The sequence below is a fragment of the Hesperophylax consimilis genome, chromosome 13 (genome assembly GCF_061612785.1).
Source record: "Hesperophylax consimilis isolate HC1 chromosome 13, BYU_Hcon_1.0, whole genome shotgun sequence".
Lineage (NCBI taxonomy): Eukaryota > Metazoa > Arthropoda > Insecta > Trichoptera > Limnephilidae > Hesperophylax > Hesperophylax consimilis.
The window spans coordinates 28892642-28919403 of NC_142848.1; the positions used below are offsets into that span (position 1 = coordinate 28892642).

General features: G+C 35.7%; 1 protein-coding gene across 1 annotated transcript; it reads right to left on the reverse strand.

Moving 5' to 3' along the window:
- Positions 1–1912: 1912 nt before the first annotated feature.
- Usp14 (ubiquitin specific protease 14) lies at positions 1913–20117 on the reverse strand. The gene is made up of 11 exons (XM_089638643.1): positions 19929–20117; positions 19205–19383; positions 16847–16954; positions 15192–15303; positions 13212–13485; positions 11965–12121; positions 8858–8923; positions 5956–6138; positions 3730–3865; positions 2515–2718; positions 1913–2219 (listed from the first exon to the last, which is right to left on the reverse strand). Exons 1-11 carry the CDS (start codon positions 19942–19944, stop codon positions 2113–2115), a joined length of 1542 nt encoding a protein of 513 aa, XP_089494769.1. The 5' UTR covers positions 19945–20117; the 3' UTR covers positions 1913–2112.
- Between the last annotated feature and the right edge of the window lie 6645 nt (positions 20118–26762).

Here is a 26762-nt window from a genome sequence, read left to right on the forward strand (position 1 = left end):
TTTATTATAGGTTATTATAGGTTAGGTTAGCTAAAATAATAATAATACCTAAATAAATAATTTATTCTTTTTAGGTAGGCACTATTTTGCTGAAATATTATTATTATTATGTAATGAGCAGGCAGCATTCTGCTGATGCGCTCATATCTGATTTCACAACAAGTTTGACAGTAATTGAGTTGTTTTAAGTTTGAACTAAGTCCTTTCTTCTCTCCAAATGTGAATCCAATAGAGCTTTGAATTGATTTATATTTGTTGCATCGATGACATGTTGTGGGAGTTTGTTCCAAGCATCCACTACTCTATTTGGAAGGAAGTGTTTTCTAGGATTAGATGCAAAAGGCGTTTTGTTAATTTTTTTTGAGTGTCCACGGAGATTTATATTTTTATTAGTAGTGAAGATTTCTTGGATGCTAGGGCAACTGTAATGTCCAGATAAAATTTTGAAAGTCTCGATCAAGTCACCCCTTTCTCTTCTTTCTTGTAAGGTTGGTAATCTTAGTTCCTTGAGTCTATCTTCGTATCGTAGATCTTTCAGAGCTCTTGGTATTTTAGTGAAACGTCTCTGTACTCTCTCTAACAGATTTATATCCTTTGCGAAGTAAGGACTCCATATTTGGAAAGCATATTCCAGGAGAGGTCGCACATATGATTTATATATTTTTAACATCATGTCCGGTGTTAGGTCAAGGAAGGTTTTCCTGATTAGATATGTTAGTGATTTTGTTCTTTTCACAATTCCAGCGATGTGTGGTTCCCATTTCAAGTCCTGTGATATGGTAACTCCTAAGTCTTGTTGTAATGTCACTGCTTTTAGAGGTGTTCCATTAAATTTGTAGGCAAGTGTAGGGTTAGTTTTTCCAACATGTAGGACAGTGCATTTTTCGACATTGACTTTTAGAAGCCAATCATTTGTCCATTGATATATTTCGTTTAAATCGTTTTGCAGTTGGTTATGATGAGTGTGTGGGTTGGCAAAGAATTTTGTATCATCTGCAAAGCAGCTGGAGTCTGATTTTATTATAGTATGCAGGTTCGTGATGTACAAAATAAACAGAACTGGACCGAGAACTGATCCTTGAGGGACACCACTGGTCACATTTCACTCAGATGACAGTTGGTTGCCAATTCGAACTTGTAATTTTCTCTCAGTGAGGAAGGATTTGATCCATTCGAGAAGTCGTCCTCTTATGCCTAGGAATTTAATTACATTGCATTGTATTGTATTACATTATTTTTTTTTTAAATTACGTCATTCAACTGTCATAAATAACTTTTTTTTTCGAGTTCGGCCAAAAAAGTACCTACCTAGTATTTTCATAGTGAATGGTAAAAATTCTAGCCAACAAAATATACTAACAAACGAAAATGTCATCAACAGAAATTATTCCGGCTGTCATCTCATACAACGAAAGCGAATTTTCATTTTACGTAATTAAAAATGAAAATACTGAAATTAAACATTTCCCAAATGCAGTCAGTTTCCTTTCATAGTAATTAAGGTAATTCAGGTTTTATTTAAAAATATTTCATATTATCCGTGGCCAGCGATTCTGAATAATTACCGACACTTTACACGCTACGTTTTGATCGTAATATGATAGAAAAATAACACAAAAAAATTTTCCTTACCCAAAGAAACGCAGAGAATCACCCAAAGAATTCTGTCAATTTTCGTTGGAAAGTCAAACAATCCCAGTATAAAATGATGAAATAACATTCCAAGACAAAATCCAAATACCAATTCAAAAACAATCACAATGATTTTCTTCTTCAACGACATGCCAAAAAATCTGATATTTTATTTATGAGGTTCAGATCTCACTGACATTTTAAAAAGCTTAAACACTTAATTATATATGTATTCATAAATATTTACAATTAATTAACTATGAGTAAAAACACAAGTAACTAGACAGTAGTAAAGCATGTTTTATTCAAAGACCAGATTTTAACAGGGACAATATTCAACATACTTCATTTTTGACATTTCGAATGATATAACAATCTGTCAATTTCTAACAATGTTATTTTAAAGCTTTCTTTTATTTAAAAAATGCAAAATTTAAGTTTAGAACACCTCAATGCAATATCCATAGACAATAATAATAATTAATCTAAAACAAGGTCTGATGATGTCGACTCCATTGGTTCGCTCTCTGGTTCCAACTCCAAGACTCTGGGTCCATAGAGCAGGACATAAGCACAATGCCAGTCACCTGAAAGCAATAAAACATGGCCCATGTTAGTTATTTTTTACAACAAAAAAGATAAATAACAAATCTTTAGGGTAATAAGCCGTATTGATCCTCTTCTTTGTGCTAATGTTTCAGCCTTGCAGTGTCCCAACAGGGTGTAGGGTGCAAATATGGTGCAAGAACCTTGGATAAGTTACATGCATCTGCATATAGATATACCTGACGAATTTTTTCAGGATTATCTGTTCCAGCATATTTAGTTCGTTAGCTCAGGGACAGTCATTGTTTCCATTATATCAATGCACGGTATAATCACCTCCGCCTGACAGTTTGAGAACCTCTTCCTGCGTGACAGGGGTGATATCGTCATCGTCGCACTTGAGCCACTCGGGCCCTCCCTTGCCCCCCGGGGGCCCGGCCCAGCGCACCCACGCCACGTAGTGTCCACTGGACGAGGAGCGCCCCCGGTGGGTGAGCACGGCCTGCAGGCTATAGAAGCCGCTGTTGCTGCTGCCCACGTCTGAAACAGAACATTAATTTTTACATGAATTCGTTACCTTTTGATCAAATCAAAATTGAGTGCTGATTATCGGCACGTTTTAAATTTTGATCTATTTGTTAAAAGTAAAAGATAACTGTCATGTTTTTATGCCTGTCAGTTGATCACACTTTGATCAAAAGGTAAAATAGGTTGTTTAACGGGGACCTTTCAAATGCCAAATGAACTGATCATGTTGATTTTCATCAAATGTGACGGAGTTTGAAAAACACCAATCTTAGTGATAATGACACTGTAATGTGGATCAAAAAGGTGGCGATAGAAGGAAAAATAGCTACAGATAAATTAAAAGCACAGCAGTAAGCTCCTCGGCTTCGGGTCTAGATTTTTTTTTAAATTAACCCCTCACAGAACGCACTGAAGAAAATAATTTCTCTCAGGGTCTATGTCATCTTTTGGGATGCTGTGTGGAGGGTCTTATTTTAATGAGGGTTGTTTAAATCGTAAACAGTCTTGTTGATTCATCATATCTGCTAGAAAAGAATGCATTTCGTTGCCCTGAACACAACACCAGATCGAACGACTTATTTAGAACAGCACACTGTAAAGCCAAATATGCACAAAACTCTTTAATAGGACGTATTTGTAAAACTCACAATGCCTCTAGAGATGTAGACATTTTCAACTGTAACTTGAAAACATATAAAATGCTACTTACTAAACTGATAACTTCATTTTTTATTTTGTGAAATAATCCTAACATCTTAGTTTATTTTATTGTTTTTATTATAATCATGCGAAAACTGTCTTACTACTAACTGTCTTTAATTGTTTTTATAGCATTTTGTAATTCCTTATAATGTTTATTCTTTATATTTCTTTGTCATTTATAAATATATTGTATCGGTGCAAATATTGAATCAACGACTAGAATTAATGGAACATTATTGGTCTAATATTGTAAATATATGCTGTTTATGCTAAATATATAAATATCTGTTTGTTTCCTAAATAAAATAAAATCACGCATACCTTCGGCGAATGAAAAGGGTTGTGGGATTCCTTTAGGTTTTGCAACGGGAGGCAGATGCTTTTTGTTTGCTTGTCCGTCGCCTTTATTCTTGTCTTTGGCGTTTAGTGATGCTTCTACTTTAGCCTCGTCTATTTCCTGAAATTGACAAGAAAACATGATTACTTTCAGATTTTATAATTTAATCACAACTTTGAGATAAAGACGCATTTTTAAATTTTAATTACATAAAAATGAAATACTTTGTATATACCACTTTTGATTGATAATAATCTTCATATTTCAAAGCCAATGGCTTCTTCGTGAGGATAATTGAGTTGAGTTGACTCGTCAATCAACTGAGTGACTCAACTGCTAACAATTCTGCATTGACCATCGACATTTTTAATGTCACTTACGGTTTAGCAACTATCTTCTGACGCATGTCACGAAATAGTAAAATTGTCTCCATGATCTTTAATTCTTACTTGTACCTCAAATTTGTAATCTGCTCCGTAATATATTGGTGTATAGTTTTGTGGAGAACATGAATAAATATATAAATTAAAGTATTTCATTTTCATATAATTAAAATGATGCCACAAAGTAATTTTGCAACTATCGAATTAGTTAAAATTACATGCTAATAAAAGATTTATAACAGTTTTAGGAAAAAAAAGTATAATAGCACAGTAATAACGAGAGAATAATAAATAGTAGGTGTATTTAAATTGTACATAATGCCTCATTATTATGTATGCACTATACATAATACTTGTATTGAGGCAGAGTTTTGAGTAAGATTAACTAATACACTGGCTATGGTTTACCAATGCACATATAATTAATACACTGGCTATGGTTTACCAATGCACATATAATTAATACAATGGCTATGGTTTATCAATGCACATATAATTAATACACTGGCTATGGTTTACCAATGCACATATAATTAATACACTGGCTATGGTTTACCAATGCACATATAATTAATACAATGGCTATGGTTTATCAATGCACATATAATTTCCTAAATGTAAAACCATTTATTTACTAGTAGGAACAGCATTGCTCATCATCCAACGTATAATAATTTTATATGAAATTCACTAGAATTGGGTGATTTCACCGGTTATTGCACAACCTTCAAGCCTGTCACAGACCACGCTATAATTTCGTGGCTTGGCCTATTTCAGCGTATCACTCTCTATAGATTAGTACTATATAGCGAGCAATATGCTGAAATAGACCAAGTAATGGGACGCCTACCTTACTGTACATCCATAGTTCAGTGGCGATTTTAAAATGATTAAAACATTTAATTAGTCTGTTTCCTCAGGTAAGTTATTGTTTAGTTTCTGTGCAAAATATCTTTGTTTTTTGTACTTTAGGTATTCATTCGATTTATGTCGCTTGTTTCGTGTGTTTTGAGTATTTTCGTAATAGATACATGGTTATATCATTTTAAAGAGTTTAAGATTGTTATGGTGTAAATTTGTCGAACATTTAGCATTCGAAGTTTATTAAGTACTAGCTGTACCCAGCCACGCGTTGCTGCGGCTTAGTCTGTTTTTACCTGTTACAGGTGACATCTAGTCAAATATAACTCACGCGTATTCGAATGCGACGTTGTGTCAAAATTTCAAAGCAATCGGTGAAGAACATTTGGATATTTAAGATTTTGAACAAATGAACATTTACATTTTTATTTACATATATAGATATCTTCAGTGCTTGTTATTCAAGGGACTTTAAGGATAACCTTTAAGCATTGATTGCATAAAGCATGTTTTAAACATGTTATTCAATTTCAGAAAAGAAAAAGAGAGAAAATTATTTAATGTAATAAAAAGACACTACAAAAATTTGTCTTGATGTCTATTTAAATAACTAACTATCATGCTGTTTCCATGCAGGGGAAGGCAGAGAGAACGGATTGCAAAATAACTCGCTCTTGGAACACACTCCTTGCCACATTCATATACCATTTAATAAATACTTTTATTCAGACTCTTGACATGATGTCCTTTTCGCTTAAAACTACAAGTAGCTATAAGAAAGACAAAAGGTCGATTCTCCTTGGAAGCACATACATAGACACCAATACACAACATAATATCACTCCAGGATAATTTTATTTCCACCTTTGTGACCTTTCTTGCTGTCAAATGGCATTTTAAGATGACCGGCACAGTGGTGGATTTCTATCGATAATTATACTTAGATTAATGAACTGGGTTACGTACCTTAAATTTATTTCTGACGGGTGTGAGTTTTTCTTGCAGTTGAGAGGAGCACAATTCGTAAACGTCGAGATCGATGGGAAATTTCACATCTTTAAGTATTTTGGCGTTGATGGCTTCCTTTTCCTTGTAGTAAAAGCGCACAAACTGTACGGTCAGGTAGGCAGGAAGGCGACTAATTTTAGCCTGAAAGAAAAAATGTTGTATTAGTCTTTGTCAAATTCTGGTCGTGTTACGATTTGTGTCCACCATTGAGACATTTGTAGTGAGCTGAGATGATTTGGCAACAATGTAACACAATTTGACGGTTATTGTAATCGTGGTAGGAAATCATATGTGACCTTAGAATGGGGTACGCCAGTAAGGTCACATTCTTTTCAACTTGTAAAAAATAATAAAAAAATACATAATGTTTATTTATTGATTAACGCCCTTTTTCGGGGCTTTTAGATATGAATATTAAGGCGATGCACTACATAGTAATTCAAAATGTATTTTGAGATAAGTCAGGTCTTTTTATAAGAAAAAAATAATGTAGAAGGCCTATGAAAACCGCTTTAAAGTTCAAAATCTCCTACTTACGAACCCGTTTTCGGTTATGATTTTATTGTATAATGTGGCAAATTTAATTATTATTACAATGATCAGAAAAAAATTAAATATTTATGCCTGAACATCGACAAAATAAAATAAAAGGCACCTTTTGGCCATATTTTTTTCTTGCATAAATCAAAACAGGCGGGTGGTGTTAAGCGGGAATTTAAACCTTATCGCCATCTACTTAAGGGGTGTTATTGATAGCGGCTCGATTTAAAATATTACACTACGTAGTGCATCGCCTTAACCGGTCAGCAACGTAAGCAGATATACACGATAAAATAACGATAGCAGTCAAGTACAATAAGCGTGTTTACACGTCAACGCGTGTGTTTCCACAAAAATCGTCATAACTCCGTTATTCTTCTAGTGACATCCCTAAAACAAAAAGTAGAATATTCGTATTGAATGAAGCTTCACATCTCTATTCAAAGTTATCCATAGAAACCCGTAAAAAGACCTACTCAGTGGAAGCAAATTTTACCCGCCAAATCGTAAAACGACGCCAAGAAAGCCGTTTGACGTGCCGACCCGCCTCGCAAGTTTAATTATTTAAAAAAAAATATATTTTGTATGAAATGGTCAAAAAGTGAAGTGACAGAATTGTTTATTGTACATTTGTACGATGAAATAAGTGTTTTTTTTTACATTATCCGTGATTTTAGTATCATTTTTACATAAAACATTACAGGTGAGTCATTTTTACAATTTTTTCATGTTTCCATTCTAAATTTAAATATTTACAAATGTTAATATTTATTTATGATACAAAAATTTGAAAGCCTATTTTGTAACCTTTCTAAAACAGTTTTTACTATTCGGCTCCGTTCAGTAATGTTTCATTTATAGAGCTTTGATTGTGAGGCGGTAATAACACAACGTTTTCGTGAAATTGACATTTCGATAAAGACATTTTAGCTTCAAGTTCGCGAAAAGTCGGAGGGGTTAAGAAATATATATTATTTATTGTACATAACTGAATTGCTTCAGTAACAATATTTTATATTTGTTTAAAGATAAATTGAAGATGTCCACTGACTTGGTATAATTGTTTCCCTTCATCTAGCACCGCTTCTTTTTAACTTGTTTATAAACGACATTATTAGTATTTTTTCTCATACACGCTTTTGGCTTTTTGCGGACGACAATAAGATTCTAAAGATAATAAAAAATCACGATGACTGCTTTCTTTTCCAATCGAATATCGACTCTTTCAATGATTGGTGTAAAATTAATTGCTTGAAACTAAATGTCGATAAATGCAAAATTATGTCCTTCTATAGATCAAAAAAACCGATTGTCTTCGAATACAAACTTAATAATATTTGCTTAACAACTGTTACATCTATTAAAGACCTTGGTGTCTCTCTTGATAGCAAGCTTTCTTTTCGGGATCACATAACTGCAATCGTTAATAAATCCCTCAGACTACTTGGTTTCATCACTAGAATCACTTCGGACTTCAAAAACGTAAATACCCTTAGAACTCTTTACTGCTCCTTGGTTCGCCCCCATCTTGAATATGCTTGTGTTATTTGGTCTCCTTTTTATGCTGTCCACATTCGACGCATTGAATCTGTTCAACATTGGTTCTTAAGAGGGATTGCTAGGAGGCTAGGTTTAGAAAAAGGCAAATACTCATATGATGAAATTGAACTAACTCTAAACCTCTCTCCTTTGGAAGTCCGTCGGGATAGAAATGACCTCATTTGCTTCTTCAAAATTATAAATGGTATTATTGATTCACCTACTCTACTTCAACTCATTCCCTTCAATATCCCCTCGCACAGACTCAGAAATAATGAACTGCTCGTCCTCAACCATCATTCGACAAATTATGGATATTATTCACCATTGTCCAGAATGTGTAGACTGGTCAACTCAAGTCAAAACCTTAACTTTTTTGGGATAAGTCTAAATGATTTTTGCCAGTCGCTAAACAAGTGACGGAATATTATAAGTGTCCTGTGGTCCTGACCCACGGCGTATTCTTGACTTGATTCAACTTGTCACTTTATTTTCTTATATTATATCTACCATATGTCTTTGCTTTCATGTACCTTCGTCTACTCCTATATTTTTCATTTTACTTTATTCGTGTTATTATTTTGTAATTTGGACGATGTCCGTTAATAAATAAATAAATTAGTATTCTGGGCAAAGAGGAATACATATGGTAGTTAGTCCCAGAATTTCTGCAGTGAAATAAATCCTGACTTCTAGTATTACGTTGTGAAATCCGGAAGCTTATTATGTTAGTAAGGAAATTAGTGGAGAAACTTGGTTAGGTTAATTAAATCGTGCTTACTGTTTTTGTGAAGACAGCATCTCTTCCTAATGCGCTAGACATCTTGGTAATTTGTTCTTGCATTTTCTGTAAACAAATAAAACAAAAGAATAGTAAAAACAAAATCAAACAAACAAAAACCTGGCATATTGAATGCAGATAAAAAAACTAATTAATATCAATGTTTAAAACTTGCTGAATAATATTAGACAATCTTTCGATAATTCTGATATGTCACGGAGGTGTATCTGAGGATATAGCAGTACTTCATAATTTGAATGAATCGTTTTTTGATAAACTTGTCGAATTACATTGCACGCTAAATACACAAAAAATATATAAATAGCACTTGGTTTCAACTCAATTACTACAAGTAATAACTATTTATGTGGTGGGAGATGGTAAAAGATGCATTAAAGTTCCATTTTTTCTTCCATCAAAGTTATGTTTGAAGGTTAGGATATATTGAATTCCGTAAGTCTAAACTTAAACTTTAGGGTGTACAGTTTACACCCGCGCTGTGCAAGCGGGTTCCCTACAGAGCATCGGACCATCCCAGCATAAATTATGTATTAAAATAACCCTAAAAACCTATTTTGTGCATGTTTACTTAACTCTTAAACCCTACCTGGGGTACTGGAGTACCCCACTGGTGTTTAAAATATCAACAATATTTCACTGTTACAAAAATCGTTCTAGCTAATCAACTCTCGATAATTGGTACGTAAGTACGTCAGTAAGCCGTGACCGCCCGGCAAGTGCATTCGCGTCCACAGGTGTTCCGGGGTACCCCAGTACCCCGTGGTAGGAATAGTGTTAGTTCTTCCTTCCAGTTATACTTGAATTACTGAAGTTGTTTTTCGACATCTCTCTGGTGAGTTTACACATTATTTATGATTTACTTTACTTTGTGATAATGGTTAGAGTACAGTGTTGATAGGCAGAGCCTGCGCCCAATAACGAGATATTCATGGACTAATAATGTGTTATGAATGTAATGAGAGTGTATGCAGTGTAATGAGGTGTTGTATTGTTTTCAGATATGGCATCCCAGACGCGAAGTCTTGGGGGGAGGGGGGATGAAATTGCAGCTGCTTTGTTGGTTTCTGACGACGAAGAGCTAAACCTATGAAAAGATTCAGAAGATGAGCCCGACGGTGTTATCGAGGATTTCCGAGACCATTTTGAAGTCGCATCTCACGAAGACGGTGATCAAGATAGTGTGGAAGGAGATGAAGAGTATTTAGTGCCTGACAATGACGGGGCTGGTGTGCTAGATTCTCCATTAGTTCTGTATGGAAAAGGTCATAATAATCGACATAAGTGGACTAGTGTTAAGCCTTCTCGCTCAAGAATGCCTCGCCGTAATATTTTGTTGCATCCACCTGGTAACGTCTCAACAGAAACCTGGCATGTGACAATTGGTTCACGTCTATACCCACAGCCAAGAAGTTACTGGAAAAAGGTATAACATTAGTTGGAACTGAAGAGAAGAATAAACGAGAAATTCCTCCTGTTTTCTTAGACACTAAAAATTGAGAGAGATGCACATCAATGTTTGCCTACGACGGACCTCTCACACTTTGGTTGTATTGTCCTCTGAAGTGATCTAAGAAGAAAAGTTGTAATCATGCTGTCCACCATGCATGACAGCCATGACAAGGATAATGAAGCGTACCTTCCAGAAATAATACATTTCTATAGTAAAACTAAATGCGAGGAGGATGTGTTCGACAAACTTTGTAAGAAGTACTCGACGTCCAGGAAGATCAAAAGGTGGCCCATGTGTCTCTTCTACGGGTTGCTTAATGCCGTTGGTGTCAACTTTTGGGTCTTATTCAAGCTGTCAACTAACATTGATGAATAGAAAATAACCAAGCGGCGTAAATTTCTTAAGAGTTTGTCAATGGCACTCATAAAGCCTCATATGAGAGCAAAATTACAATAGCCAAGTTTACCCCGGGATATCAGAGAAACTATACGTGCAGTCTTGAATATTCATAGTGAAGATCATAGGCCGGTCCCTGATAATCCCAAACCTGGTCGCTGCTGCTTTTGTCCGCGCACAAAGGACAAAAAATCTCGATCTGACTGTAACACTTGTCGCCGCCATATTTGTGTTGACCATCAATACAAAAGCTGTCCTTCACGTAACGACAAAAATGTCTATTAGTTTTGTATTAGTAAATTTTATTGTCTTTTCTTATTACTTTGCCATAGTAAAAATAATTTTGAAAAAAAAACAAAGACTTTTATTCTATTCATTTTTTTTTTGCGCGGGGTACTTCAGTACCCCGTGGTAGGAATATTACATTCCCAGAGTGGTAGGGTTTAAGAGTTAAACCCCTGACTTGAATAGTTGTCTTCATTAGATATATTTTTATTTTTTAAAGAAAGACAAACATTCCCGGGTTACGAATAACTTGACAATATTTGAAAATCTCCTACTACCACCACAGGAAGCGGAAAATGTTGCTTGTGTTGTGATGGAGGACTTAGCCAGCCGAGGAATTGAACATACTACGCCTGGATGGGACCCAAACGCGATGTCAACTCAGCCACCATTTAACTTAATATCAAGTGTTGCTTTTTAAAGAGCCTGCGGCATGCAGCGGAATTCTACAAGTTTACCTAATATTATAAAAAAAGGAGAAATGGAAAATATTTAAGTATAATATGTACATTACAGTTGTGTATTTGCTTTGATTCACCTTTTCACCCTATCAAAGCGAGCAATAAACATCACATCAACTCGTTGGAAGGCTTTTCACAAATTCCACGCCGATCTGGATAGCGTAGACCGGCATTGTGTGGGGAGCGTAGGAATGCATTGCGTGTGACAAGTAAAGCGTTTAGTTTCAAAGTAATTATATTGATTGTAAGTTGTCCAGATGTCTTAATTGTTGCCTACTTGGGCCCAGCGTGTCCTTACAATAACAGTTTGGTGAATTCCAGTCCAAACGGCTGCGTGCGTCAGATGAGATTATAATTCTCTCCAAACAGGAATTTAAATAGGTATATTTTGTAGCATCGATGACATGCTATGAATGACACGCTGTGGAAATTTGTTTTGAGAAGATGGCAGTGTCTTTTGGATAATCTAAGCACGGCAATAGAAATAAACCTACTGATCGTAGTCCAGATTGAAGGTACTTGACGTCTTGTGAGATGAAGCAGCTGAGCTGCAGGAAGCTCTCCTCTCCAGTGGCCACAGGCTCCTCATCCGACTCCACGCACTTCATCTCCGTGTCCAGTTTACCGCCGAAATATTGGTCAATCACAGATCTGGAAGAGGAAATCTGATGTAAGTATATGAATCTTCTTGATTCTCGTCCTTTGAGAATCTTATTATTACATTTACTCAACACACAAACAAAATAATTTTCCTCAGGGCCTATGACTTCGTTGTGAATGCCGTTCGGAGGGTCCTTTAACCTTTTGAACGCTTTAATTTGCTCCGTTTTATCTATACCCGTACGCGGTACATATTTTCAAATACCTATTACCAAATTATGGCATTCTGGCATGATTTATTGGACTATATAGACAGAACAGATTATTCTCCACAATATGAAAACAAATCCTCGTGTGTCAACACTCTTAGATGTTTATAAAAACAAAAACATAAAATTTCATACAAAGACGTACCGTATCTTTTGAATGTGGTCCCGCCATTCACTCGGCGTGTGTGTACTTAGGTGATAGACACAAGTGGGACACCATGATCACTTATCATTTTTAGTTATGAAAAGTTGTGAATGACATACTAGTACTAACGCCATCCGTTGACAAAAATGTAAACTAAATGACTAAAAGGCGTGAAGAGGCGCACTTGATTATCGATCTTTTTTTATGAAATACAATTTTATTTTTGAGAAATTCTTGTAGATGTCAGCATCGTGATAGTTCTACGAATGTCCAAGTGCGCAAGAAATACATTTATGTCAAAGTTTCCGTATCAACTGTTGATACAGCCGCGTGTGAGTATAGACTTTTTGCCGTAACAACAGTTGATACGGCCGCGTGCAAAGAGTTAAGGAAAGGAAGGAGAGGAAGTTCTGGAAAGGATAAAAGTATGAGGGGTGTGTAGGAATACGGGGATAGTTTGTCCAGGAGTGACGGAAGTATGAATCTATCCCACCCAGAGGTACAAGTTGATGGATAGAATCCAGAGAATCCAGCTGGAGTGGTCGAAGGGTCTCATTCAAACGGTCTCTTCTGATCCAACCCACCCCATCGGTGGGCAGAAGCATCCGCCACCAAGACAAGGACAATCTGTATCTCTGTGGATGATTCAATAAGAGAAATGATCGCCGCTCTATTTATGCGAGTTGTTGAAATAAATTTCTTCTATATACACTTCATTTGGACTTACTTGTTGGTCCCGTCCAGCGGCTGCAGGTTCTGCTGCAGTATCCTGACCAGCTCTGTCCAGCACTCGCTGGCGTCCTGCTGGGCCCAGCCGCCTCCCGAGCTGCCGGCGCCCCCTGAGGGTCCCTGCGGGGCCTCGCGCTCCCGGAATCGGGGCAGCGCCGCATGCAGGGCAGACAGCAGGGACAGCGGGGGGATGCGCGCTGCCAGATCCATGCCCTCGTAAGTGCTGCGGAGAGCGCTCACTAGAACTCCACCGATTCCGTTCCCGCGGTCACCTGGATTCATAAAAACATACATATTTATCTTTAGACCATAGAAAACTAAATATTCAATGCTGTGTTTCTGTTTTCAATTTTTTTTTTAGTCTCACCTGTGTGAAGGCAGTATGACTATGGCATCCCTGACTGGGGTATGCTGTGGGGCTGAAGGAACTATGGAGGTGAAGGAGGTGGAGTAGAGGAAGGTTGGGAAGAATCTGGCTATTTGGATCTAATCATCAAAGTCTCGATTCTGGTGGTTTTTCACAAGGGCGATATGCGCTGAGAATATCTACCGCGGTGAAGCGTCTATCTAGTTACTATCTAGACCAGTGGTTCTTAACCTGTGTTCGATCGAAGGGGTTCGGTGAGTCAGTCTCGCGGGTTCGGTGGAGGTCAAGACCCCCGACTTATATTTGATGAAATCATTGAAATTCAGCAGAGCCAGGTTCAGCAGCAACTCTTCAGAACAACATCGCTCTCAACGTTTTGGTGTCAACAAATGGAAACATACCCTGTTATCGCTAAGAAAGCTCTGGAGATTTTTATACCATTTGTTACAACATATCTTTGCGAGCAATCCTTTTCGAAGATGCTGGATATGAAAACGAAGAAGAGGAACAGACTTTGTTGTGAAAATGACATGAGAGTGGCACTTGCCAAGGTAAAGCCGCGAATTTCTGAATTGGTTTCTGAAAGGCAACAGCAGAATTCACACTGATTTAAAGTAAATAATAATTAATATGTTTCATGTTTTGATTTTACCATTAAAATTTTATGTTTTGATCTTTGTTTTTTATTTTTTTTTTCATTTTGTACACCTATATATAAATATATACGATGTTTTGAATTTGTAAAAATCTAATTTTATTTTTCAAATTAGGAGGGGTTCGGTGAATTATATGCGCATATGTAACTGGTGGGTTTCGGTACCCCCAAAAAGGTCAAGAACCACTGATCTAGACAGTTCTCAAATGTATATTATGAGTAAAGCACGCTAAAGAATAGAAGGCCTTAACTAATTTTACACAACTAAATGGTTGTCAGTTTATGTAACACGTTTATGAGTAAGGGGGAGAGTATAGCTAAAGCGGTGATTAAAACCTATGGTCGTCTATGTTTGATTGAGAGTAGAGCTACTACCGCCTGTCACCCAAAATGGTACCATAATAGTATCGTAAACATTGAATCAAATTTTTCAAATGATTCAAAACATTGGGACAGGGCCACAGTGTTATTGTTTTCCGTGGTCGATGAAAAACCAAAAAAAGTGGTCCTGACCCAATGCTTTTGTTTTTGTCCAATGTTTTGTAAACATTTGGTCGCTGGAGATGGACTTTATGTTTACATATTGTTGTACACCAATATTGGAAGGTTGGCACATATTCTGTTATTTTTTATGTTAACCCTCTGAATGTTGTGTACATTCAAAAAATAAATTGCTAAATATTCCAAACCGCTTAAAAATGGAAGTTTTTTTAATGTGGGAAGAGAGTTTTGGCATTAAAAATGTTTTGGTAAAATTATCATAGATTTTAAACACTACTTTAGCTATACCACGGACGAAACAACGAGATCAACAATTAGGTAACCTAACCTAACCTAACCTAACCTAACCTAACCTAACCTAACCTAACCTAACCTAACCTAACCTAACCTAACCTAACCTAACCTAACCTAACCTAACCTAACCTAACCTAACCTAACCAATAATAAACAATTACCTTTGAATTTTTTGAGTGAATCTCTCAGCTCTGGTACGGTCTTGAGACACTGCACCGTGGCGTTCATGTAGCAAGTGTTTCCTAGGTTGGTCAATCCCGCAGGTAAGTCCATCTGTAACCAAGATACGTAATATGTATTATATATAAATACTTGTATATTTTAGTGAACACAAAACAAGACATTTTAAGGTCAACCCCATATTGTGAATCATATTCATACATATGTTATATATTGTAGTGGTTCCTACTCTCAAGTTTAATATGATTATTTCCGAGTGCTGGCATCACGGAACCAGTGCGCCACATTGCCTGTTGGCTATTTCCGGAACCATTGTCCGGAGAAATGTCTTCAAACGCCGCTCAAGCTGATATGTGAATAGTTATCTAAATAAATCTATTTCATATAATCATTATTCTTCCTCTACACTGGTAACATACAATAATAATTATTGGATAATTTAACTCTTTGCACGCGGCCGTATCAACTGTTGTTACGGCAAAAAGTCCATACTCACACGCGGCTGTATCAACAGTTGATACGGAAACTTTGAATGCCGATATTCCAGCGGTCTTTCGACATAAATTTATTTCCCGCTCGCTTGAACATTCATAGAACTATCACGATGCTGACATCTACAAGAATTTCTCGAAAATAAAATTGTATTTCATTAAAAAACATCGATAATCAAGTGAGCCTCTTTGCGCCTTCGAGTGCTATAGTTTACAATTTTGTCAAGTTGTCCAATTTTGTTATTATATTAAGTGACATAAAATTTAAGTGTTCAGTTTTAGAAAAAGTTTTTATAACTAAAAATGATAAGTGCTCATGGTGTCCCACTTGTGTCTATCAGCTAAGTACACACACGCCGAGTGAATGGCGGGACCACATTCAAAAGATACGGTACGTCTTTGTATTAAATTTTATGTTTTTGTTTTTATAAACGTCTAAGAGTGTTGACACATGAGGATTTGTTTTCATATTGTGGAGAATAATCTGTTCTGTCTATATAGTCCAATAAATCATGCCAGAATGCTATAATTTGACATTTAATTGCGTGTATAGGTATTGAAAATATGTACCGCGTACGGGTATAGATAAAACGGAGCAAATTAACGCGTTCAAAAGGTTAAATAACCCCGTTTTTGTGAAAAATCACCTTCAAGACAGTGTAAAATTTAATTGATACAAAGACCATAGTATGTAATTTAGAAATATACTCTAATAAAAGATTTTGCAAACGATAATGCAATACTCCTAGTCACAAACGTTGCACACTTTTTTTAGGATGTGTAAAAAAGTAATAAAATGTTTGTAAGGACAATCAGTAAATATTACGCAATCAGTTTCAAAAACCTTTTTACTTAAAAGTCCATCATGTGTGATTCGACCATGGTTATAAAGGAGCTAGAGCTTGTAAACCAAGATAATTTCTTTATTTGCCATGCTATCAAAGCCATCGTGTGTGAGTTGTCTATGTGAGACCCGAGGTTGTCAACAAAGATAAGGAATAAAAAAAAATAATAACGGTGAACCCCGTTTCCAGCTGGAGGCAAAATCGGAAAGGGAGATCAGTCTTCCACTGTCCACGCATAAAAATCTAACGATTGTAATCTCTGTCTCCTACAAACAAAGCTTTAATAAATAAAATACTTACAGCTGAGGCGAGTTCTGCCTCGTTCATATCTTCTACGAACTTTGGTTTTTCTACAGGCTCTACCGGGACATCTTCTTCCTTGCTTCCCATCACAAGCACCATGGCACCCTGGGGAAAATAAAGTTATATATAATATATTTCATATACAAGTTTGCCCTGTATGCAGTAACACAAAACAGTGAACAGAGAATGATAGCATATACAGGGTGTCCGGAAACTTGTAGTACAAGCGGGAAACTGGTGAATCTACATCACATTTGGAGTCGATTTTGTAGTATATATTTTTTTTATTTGAGCTTTCGTTATCGAGTAAATCGAGTTTGAAGTTGATTTTTTTTTTTTTTTTTTTATCAAATTCTTATAAATTATTACTGAAGATCAAAGTACCCAACTAATTAAAACTATTTGAAAGTAAAACAAATGAAGAAACTCGGATTTGAAGCATTATTTTGAAATCACCCTTCATTTAACCCGGTGTAATCATAAAATATTTCTGCTCTGCAGGGTTAAAACATCTGTTATTCAACCCTAAACACCAGAAAAAACTTTAACCCTAAAATAGCCGAAAAATATTTTTTTTTGGTTTTTTTTTTTTTTTGAAAATGCTCAAATCAAAAAACTTTATGTTTTTTTGGGTTCCCCATGTGGTGTAGATTCTCCAGTTTCCCGCTTGTACTACGAGTTTCCGGACACCGTGTATAAATGATGACTACAGAAACGGTTTGATAGTGAGTGAGGTTATGAAAGAATTTTGATGTTCTGAGAATTTAACAATGATTGCTGGTAATGCGGGTCTCGCGATTTCAGTGGCGACGTATACGGACTGTGCGCGACAAGTTTTTTGCGATGCGAGTACACAACATGAGTATCGTATACTTCCATATCCCTGGAAGAAGCGTCTTCGACCAAATGTATACGGAGATGCATAAAACAGAAGAAGAGGGAGAGAAACGAAATCTAAACTTATGCTGAATTTAGTGACATAACGAATTAATGAAAATGGCATTACCAATATCGACAGCAACTAGGAAATAAATATGGTGAGAAGAAGGGCTGTAAAAGGATATAGTAAAGAAATTTGGGGAGGAATGCAGATTACGCCAAACTCTGGGAATTGAATAAAAATGCACTTTCTAGATGAGAAAAGTGTGTAGAAACTCATTAAAAAAAGAATTAAGGCGCGGAAGAATAAATTGAGGGAGATACAGCCGATCAAAGTTTAATAAAATTGCACTTCGCGATCTGATATTATCACCATATTCGGACAGTCCGCCGCCATATTTTGTCACGAAAATCAAATTAAAAACTTTTTATACTTTTGAAATTTCAGTAGTGCCATCCAAAAAATAAAAAGTGTTGCCATATAATAATATCAATGCATGGAAAATTCTGAAAATTAAATATCATTTGCCAGATTGGTAGTTTATTATTTAAAATCTTGTAAATACTTAATTTATGTATATATATATAACCTAACCTAACTGTGATTTTCTATAACAAAAAAATGACCCTTTAATAACGCCCACTCGCGTCCCCTTTAGAGTTTTATCCCAGTTTTCAAGTAGTTTGTGGGCTACGCTAGGTTTGTATAGACGGTTTGTGATTTAATACTAATACCTTTTTTCCATGTTATTTCCTGTTACACAAAATTGCCCCTTTAATAACGCCTGCTCGCGTCCCCTTTAGAGTTATATCCCAGTTTTCAAGTAGTTTGTGGGCTACGCTAGGTTTGTATAGACTGGTTTGTGATTTAATTCTAATACCTTTTTCCCATGTTCTTCTGCCTACTCTAACCCAAACTAAAAACCTAACCTATTTTGTAAAAAAATATTATTATTATATGGCAACACTTTTCTTTTTTTGGTTGGCACTACTGAAATTTCAAAAGTAAATAGTTGTTAATTTGATTTTCTTAAGTCATAATTGATAAATAAAACATGGTTTCTATGTATCGCGTACGAAGTTTCAAAACCCTATAACTCAGTTAATAGTGCCGACCCCCACCTAATTCTTTCAGATTCGGATTCCCCAGCCCTAAATTAGTCTAAATCAAGTTCAATTTCGGTTATACTCCCATAAACCGAATTTTACCCTCAGATCGCGAAGTGCTATTTTATTAAACTTTGATCGGCTGTATCTCCCTCAATTTATTCTTCCGCGCCTTAATTCTTTTTTTAATGAGTTTCTACACACTTTTCTCATCTAGAAAGTGCATTTTTATTCAATTCCCAGAGTTTGGCGTAATCTGCATTTCACCCGAAATTTGAAATAAAGGTGTACACGAGATGCCACGAACCTGTGGTTCGAGATTGGTAGACTCGAAGTCAAAGAGTGCCTAGTAAATAAATGAATACTAACGTTGCTGAGCTTGACATTTCCCCAATCATCATCCTTCAGGGTGACTCCTTTGCACATAACCTTCTGCCTTTCAGGTTGAACACCCGTCAGAGCAAAAATCTGGGCCTTGAACAACATTGGGTCCTCGTCCGTGTTCACATCTACTCCTTGGTACAGTTCTTTTCCCCATTTTATCTTCACTGAAAAAAAAAGTATTTGATGATTGCCTTTTTCATAATAATGAGTTGATAATAAAGCAAACTTAATTTGTGTTTTTAATTAAATAATTTGAGACACTCCCCATGTTTAACAGTTTCAGAAAAATTTTTATCTGAAGTTTACGTGTATTTTTTTATAGAGACTTGTCAGACTGGCTACTTATTATAAGCTTTCACAGGCGAAGCATAGTTTCATTGGAACGTGGAATGTTTAAAATGCAATTTTATTCATCTCTGAACTATTTGCTTGTGGATGTGTCAAGTTTTAATATATTTTTCCCAAAATGGTGATAGCCCAGATACATGTTGATTGCATTTTACAAGCCTTCCAGATGTAAATTGCACAAATTAAGGAAAATTTAACTAAGAAAATTAGCTAGGGATCCAAAAATCATTCATCAGAAACGTTTATGAGGTTAAATCATGCATTTTTATCAGTTAATACGGAGAATGACATTACATTTTGACATAACCTCATCCGTAACCGGTGACATTGCACATTTCTACAATATATTTATATTGCGTACCTGTATACTGTGGCATTTTGAAATCAAAATATTCCTACTAGATTTTATTTATAATAACACTTATTATAAACTCCAACACCGAAAATGTCACTCCACTTTATTATTATTTGTTTTCAACCCGATTTGTCCGTTTTCGTCTGATTTGCAAGTTGTCTAGTTTTAATAAATTTCAAATAATTTTACATGGCAACATTTATTGTATTGACACATTCATAAATAAACCACCCACGACACACAAAAAAAACCATTTGTGTACTAGAATATGCGGGGTTAGTAATAACAGATTAATAATTTAGTGAAGGGATTAGAATATTTATTTTTATTCTTATGCTAACTCCAGGAGTATGGATCTCGTGTATATTAAGATGATGAGAAATGACTGACTTTTTTTTTCAGTTGCAGAAAATAAATGAGGAGTAAATAAAACATTATCAAAAAAGTTTGTTCGGATGCAAAAAGAGCTTTCTCTTTCGTGGTAAACCATAAATTACGTAGTGCGGAGGTGATAAAAAATATTCCAAGACTTTGGTTGTTATGTAACAGTTCTTCAATGCAGTTCGCTATTGCTACTTTAAATTTAAAAGAATTAGAAAAGATCTTAGAAGTACTCACTATTGTTCTAAATTAATTCATATTTAAATTATCAACATTGACAGTAAAATAAATAATATATGAAGATTATTACAAACCCTTTAAACTTATCTTCTTTTAAAATAAGTCACTCTAGATTCTAGAGGCATACTCACGCATCCGAATACTTACCGATCCGACTTGATCCGACAGTCATCACCAACATAGATTTCGGCTGAGCCGAATTTTTGGCCGAAATCGAAACCGCGGCCGAAACTGGCCGAAATAGAAACCGAAACTTCGGTCGGTCAACCTATTTACGATGCCTAGCTCCTATATAATCGGTTGCCATGATATTCTGAGAATTATTCTTCTCCAGTTCCACATTTCGAGGGCGTCTCTCCGTTTACTCAGAGGCGGATTAACTGTTGAGAGCGCCCTAGGCAAGCACCTCATCGGCGCCCCTCTAGCGACCACATATTATAAATTTTAACAAGTACCTAAAGTAGCCGAATTTGTAGTTAGGTGGGTTTTACGTGAAAATAAAAATTTCGTGGGACGGGGGGGGGGGGGGGTGGCTAGAGAATTTCAAGAAAATAAAATTTATCCCGAAAAAAAAAATTCATGGGGGGGGGGTGGCTAGAGAATTGTTTAAAATTGATGTTTTTACGTGAAAATTATGTTTTTAACTTGACTCTGAAGTAGCCCGACCAGTCGCCTTTTAGATTTTTTCAGCGCCGATTCTCGTTCTGAGTAGCAACTTTCTTTCAAACATTGTTTTTGTTAAAAAACGTGAGATTTTATCTTCATATATTCTCTTACTCAATGAAAAATCTGCATTTTGATTTTGATTAAATCCATTAATTGCAATGTATTCTTGTGTTTCGTTATTGATATCCCACTTGACTGGGTCACATCCCACGATAAACAGTCTATTTTGCGACTGCCTCACAACTTCTACGGCTGACGGAGTAGGCAGCATGGACAAATCGTGTTGTTTAGAACTAGTAGGAATTTCACATTGAATAGACTCGGTAGAAGACGCACTGTGAATTGCGTTAGAAAATTCCGAATCATCACTTTTTAATTTAGAAAAAAATGTCTCAATATGTTTCGTATGCTTTATAATATTTTGATTTTTTTCTTCTTTTTCCTTAGCCTTCCTTTTATAAGCTGCACCACTAGGTTTCTTCTTCAATTCACTCATTATTTGGGTAATGAACTAAAACGCAATGTACTAATTAATTCACACAAATACCGCTGCGAGTACGTAATCAATAGAAGCGCGCGTAACCGGCGACATCCAAGCTGAAAGTGATGAGTGTGACTGTCACCCCGTCATCCGTTCGGAAGTCCGGTGCCGCACAGTGGGCTGAAAATCGCCTTTCATAGACATAGAGACTTGAATTTTCAAGGGTATTTTTTTTGCTAGAAATGGATTCTGCTGATCATTACTATGCTATAAAATGTCGTACGAAGCAATTGCGTGTACAAATGAAGGAGTTATAATTTTTTAAAGAAAAATTTGTATGGCGCTGACTTTAAAAATGAGGCTATCTCTGGAATCATAAGGTTGGCCGTTCTATCTTTACACACAGATAATACTACTATTTATTTGTATTTTTTGACATACTTCATATTGTGGCGCAAGGTGCGATTATTTTTTTAAAAATCCTCAAAGTTGAAAAAAACCCTTTTTAATGTTGAGGATTCATTTTAATGCTTAAATGCTTTTAGGCTTGCAGTGTAAATAAAATATTGTAAACTAGACAAAGCATACTCATATGTAAAGCATTTAAGCATTAAAATGAATCTTCAACATAAAAAAGTATTTTTTTCAACTTTGAGGATTTTTTAAAAAAAAATCACAAGTTTCGCCACAGTACAAAGTATGTCAAAAAAATACAAATAAATAGTAGTATATTTGTGTGTAAGGATATAATGGTCAACCTTATTATTCCAGAGATAGCCTCATTTTTAATGTCAGTTCCATACAAATTTTTCTTTAAAAAATGATGACTCCTTCATTTGTACACGCTATTCCTTCATACAAAATTTTATAGCATATTAATGATCAGCAGAATCCATTTCTAGCCAGAAAAAATACACTTGAAAATTCAAGTCTCTATGTCTATGAAAGGCGATTTTCAGCCCACTGTGCACAGTGTTTTGGCTTGCAGTGTAAATAAAATATTGTAAACTAGACAAAGCATACTCATATGTAAAGCATTTAAGCATTAAAATGATTCATCAACAAAAAAAAGATTTTTTTTCTACTTTAGGATTTTTAAAAAAATAATCGCACCTTGCGCCACAATATGAAGTATGTCAAAAAAATACAAATAAATAGTAGTATTATCTGTGTGTAAAGATAGAACGGCCAACCTTATGATTCCAGAGATAGCCTCATTTTTAATGTCAGCGCCATACAAATTTTTCTTAAAAAAATTATAACTCCTTCATTTGTACACGCAATTGCTTCGTACGACATTTTATAGCATAGTAATGATCAGCAGAATCCATTTCTAGCAAAAAAAAATACCCTTGAAAATTCAAGTCTCTATGTCTATGAAAGGCGATTTTCAGCCCACTGTGTGCCGGCCGCTTAGCCCCTGCCCCCGCTGCGCCCTTTGCCCTGCAATCTAGCAACGCCCGCGAACGAATCCACGAGCGAGCGGTCTTCTATTAAAAAATCATGCGATGGAGGCATGGAGGAATAATCAAGAAGGCGAGTATGCTTTGGAAGCTCTGCATCTCTACAGAAGTAAATAATCTTTTATATTGTGTAAGCAGGTGCATACTTACTTACAAAATTAAGTTTATATATATATTTTTTTTAATTCTAGGGGCGCCCGCCGGCGCCCCTTTGTAGCTGGCGCCCCTAGGCACGTGCCTACTTTGCCTTAGGGTTAATCCGCCACTGCGTTTACTATAGTGTTTTTTTTAAATTTCCTTAGTGGCAACTTTTGCAAGCAAAAAACTTTAATAACACGATGCGATATTACCTTTAGCTGCGGCAAGCTGCGGTATGTAAATAATAATAACAGTAGCAGGGGTGGTTTATTTATGAGTAGCAACAAGTACCTACCTTTCTAGTGATTATAGTGCCGTAAAAGATAAAAACTATAATAAAATTGTAAAATAAATACGAAACAATGTTTCTATACTAAATTAGAGCCTTTACTGCAACTCGCCGCCTACAGCCCGGGGCACAGGGCGGCAAATAACAACTCTCCAGCGGTAGACAAAGTTACGCAAGTTATAATATCCTAACAGTAGTTGCAAGGTATGATGTTAGAGGTGTAAGTTGCTGTCTTCAATAATGCTAGCTAAGATTTGTATGTTGAAACATAACGGCCTCTGTGGTCGAGGATGTGGTCGCTCTCGACTACGAATCCGGAGATGGCAGGTTCAAATTCTGGCGTGCGCAGGTAAAATTTATTTAAGTAATTAATTTGTGTTGTTTCACAATTAATTCATTAATTTGGTCAGATCTGAATAGCCATGTACTTCAAAATCTTCCTATTACCCCTCTCAAGGGCCGGCCCTGAGCAAAACAGCGCCTGGCGCGTGTTAAATTTTCACGCCCCTTGTCAAAACCATTAGACGCCTAGGTAGGTGACCACTGCAATCAATAATATTCTGATGATTTATATAGCACCGTTTTCGCGAAAAATAATCTCAAGGGCGATGTGTTCGGATTGTTGGGTGTTAGGCATTATCAGCACTTTAGCTCCTTGGCGCCCGGAGAGGAGTGATCCAATTGCGCCCGCATTGCACCGGCCCTGCCCCTCTCATTCATTCATCTCCCCACCTTACAATTTACAGCACTTGTTAAAAAAGATCCTCATATATTTCTACATATATTTTTTAAGCTGAGAAGTGTGTTCAACTTATTTATTTCAGACCGAACTGACAGCTGCTGGCAGGGTGGAACCGGTCCATAGAAAAATAAATAAGTAGAACAAAATTATAAAATTTAATATTCTTAATTCAAATTCCAGAAAGAGATGACTTTTCTTTCATTGCTGATTTCATTTTTGTCTACTGCTGAGTACCTATCTTCCACTCTAGAACATGCCGCAAATATACTATATATCAGTTTTAATCAGTAATTTGTGAAATAACACAAATTAATCATATAAAATTTAGGATAAACTTGTCCAATTCCGCCGCACGCTTGGTTAATACTTAATGCGCAAAAATAGCACGTTTCATCTTAATTAGGTAGGTACTAAAAGAAATAACTATTTATGATATATATTTTAGTGAGATTTAGATATTGATGGATGGTAAAATATGCAATAAAGTTCCATTTTTCTCAATCAAAGTAAAGTTTGAAGGTTAGGAAATACGCATAAATTATTAAAATAACCCAAACTAAACTCTAAAAAGCTATTTTGTTCATGTTTACTAAAATTAGATAGAGAAGATGAAATCAAGTGATGTTTTTTGAAGAGCCTTTGCATGCAGCGGAATTCGACAAGTTTAGAATTTTTTCTTGCGCGCGCCGGAATTTGAACCCGCGACCTCCAGCTTGCTAGTCGAGAGCCTTACCTCTCGACCGTGGAGGCAGTCCTAAGTTAAGTGTAACGTCTTCGTTTCGTAGGTAAGTTTAATGTAACATTTGCAGTAGGCCAGTTTAGTGTTTCCGTTTCGTATTCATTTTTATGTACTTACCTAATTAGATTTTTTAATTAAATTACCTAAACTAAAACATGAATATATTTAACATTCTGTAAGCCAATAATTATTTTACAATAATTCTACTATGAATGTGTTGACCTCACTAACAAACCATTCATATTATTTTTTGAATGGTTTTTAGAAAGATATAACAATACGTTTTTAAAGTACTTACTTATAAGATGATTAATCTCTAAATAGTATAAAATAAAGTCGCTATCCGCGTCTGTCTGTTTGTGTGCTTAGTTCTTCTAAACTACACAACAGATTTTGATAGGATTTTCACTATAATTTAGAAAATTTCTTCCGGAAGGTTTATATATAATACTTGTATATTATGTCCGTAGAAAGTAGAGAAAAGTCGATGTTTTTCCTAGAATTTACATCCTCAAAACTTTACTCCAAATCATTCACAACCCAAGCAACGCCGGGTAAACGTCAGCAGTATTATACAGGGTTTTCCAATAAGAGGTGTTATTTTGATATTCAATCGTAAAAGATCAATGGTTTCGTTGCTTGTGTGGTACGTAGCGTCGTCTTGTCAAAAGTAAACGTTGTCCAGATCAATACCATCCAATTCCGGCCATAAAAAATCATTAATCATCTCTCGATAGCGCAATCCATTCACCGTAACTGTTGCTCCAGCTTCATTTTCGAAAAAGTAAGGTCCAATGACTCCGCCGGACCATAAACCGCAGCAAACAGTCACACGTTGAGGATAAAGAGGCTTTTCAACAATAACTCTTGGGTTTTCCGAGCCCCGGATGCGACAATTTTGCTTGTTGACGAAGCCACCGAGGTGGAAATGGGCCTCATCACTCAAAATGATTTGCATTTGATTCACTCAAGTGAATTTTAATAATTTCAATGCGTTGTTGAAGCGTGTATCGTTTCATTTTTATTAATGGCGTAGTTTCTACTTGTCAAATGTCAAAAAATGACAGCTTCAAAAGTAACATCTACCGAAATAGCGGATATTCAAAATAACACCTCTTATTGGAAAACCCTGTAAAAGATAATGTTCAACTGATCTATTTAAGATTGTTATCAGTATCATGATTTTAATTATGAACGAACGAACGGATTTATTATGATAGATTTTACAATTTAAAACTAACGATCTAAACGTAACAAATTAACTGATTAAGTTGTTTCGAAGATTAAATTACTATAGCAACCGTTCTCTACCATATTATTATTATTGTTAATTATTATAACAAGCCAGAAGCCATTTTTTTATCGCAAACAATATTTACGCTGGCCTTTTTATACGTGAGGCCAGATATTGAAAACATCGAAACATGCTACAAGGGTTCGGGACTGGTCGATAGCGGAGCTCATTTTGGCGGATTCCAATGATTACGATTGTGTATTTTATAGAAATATTATTTTCATATTTAATTTACAACAATGGATGGTAAAATTATGTCGTAGGAAAAAAAACAATTGGTTTTGTTAGATTTCTGCGAATCTGTTAATGAAGCGGTTTAATAATCGTCAACGATTTGAAGAACTTTAAAAAAAATAACTGATAGTGGAGATATTGACTATAAATCCGGATATAGCGGGTTCAAATCT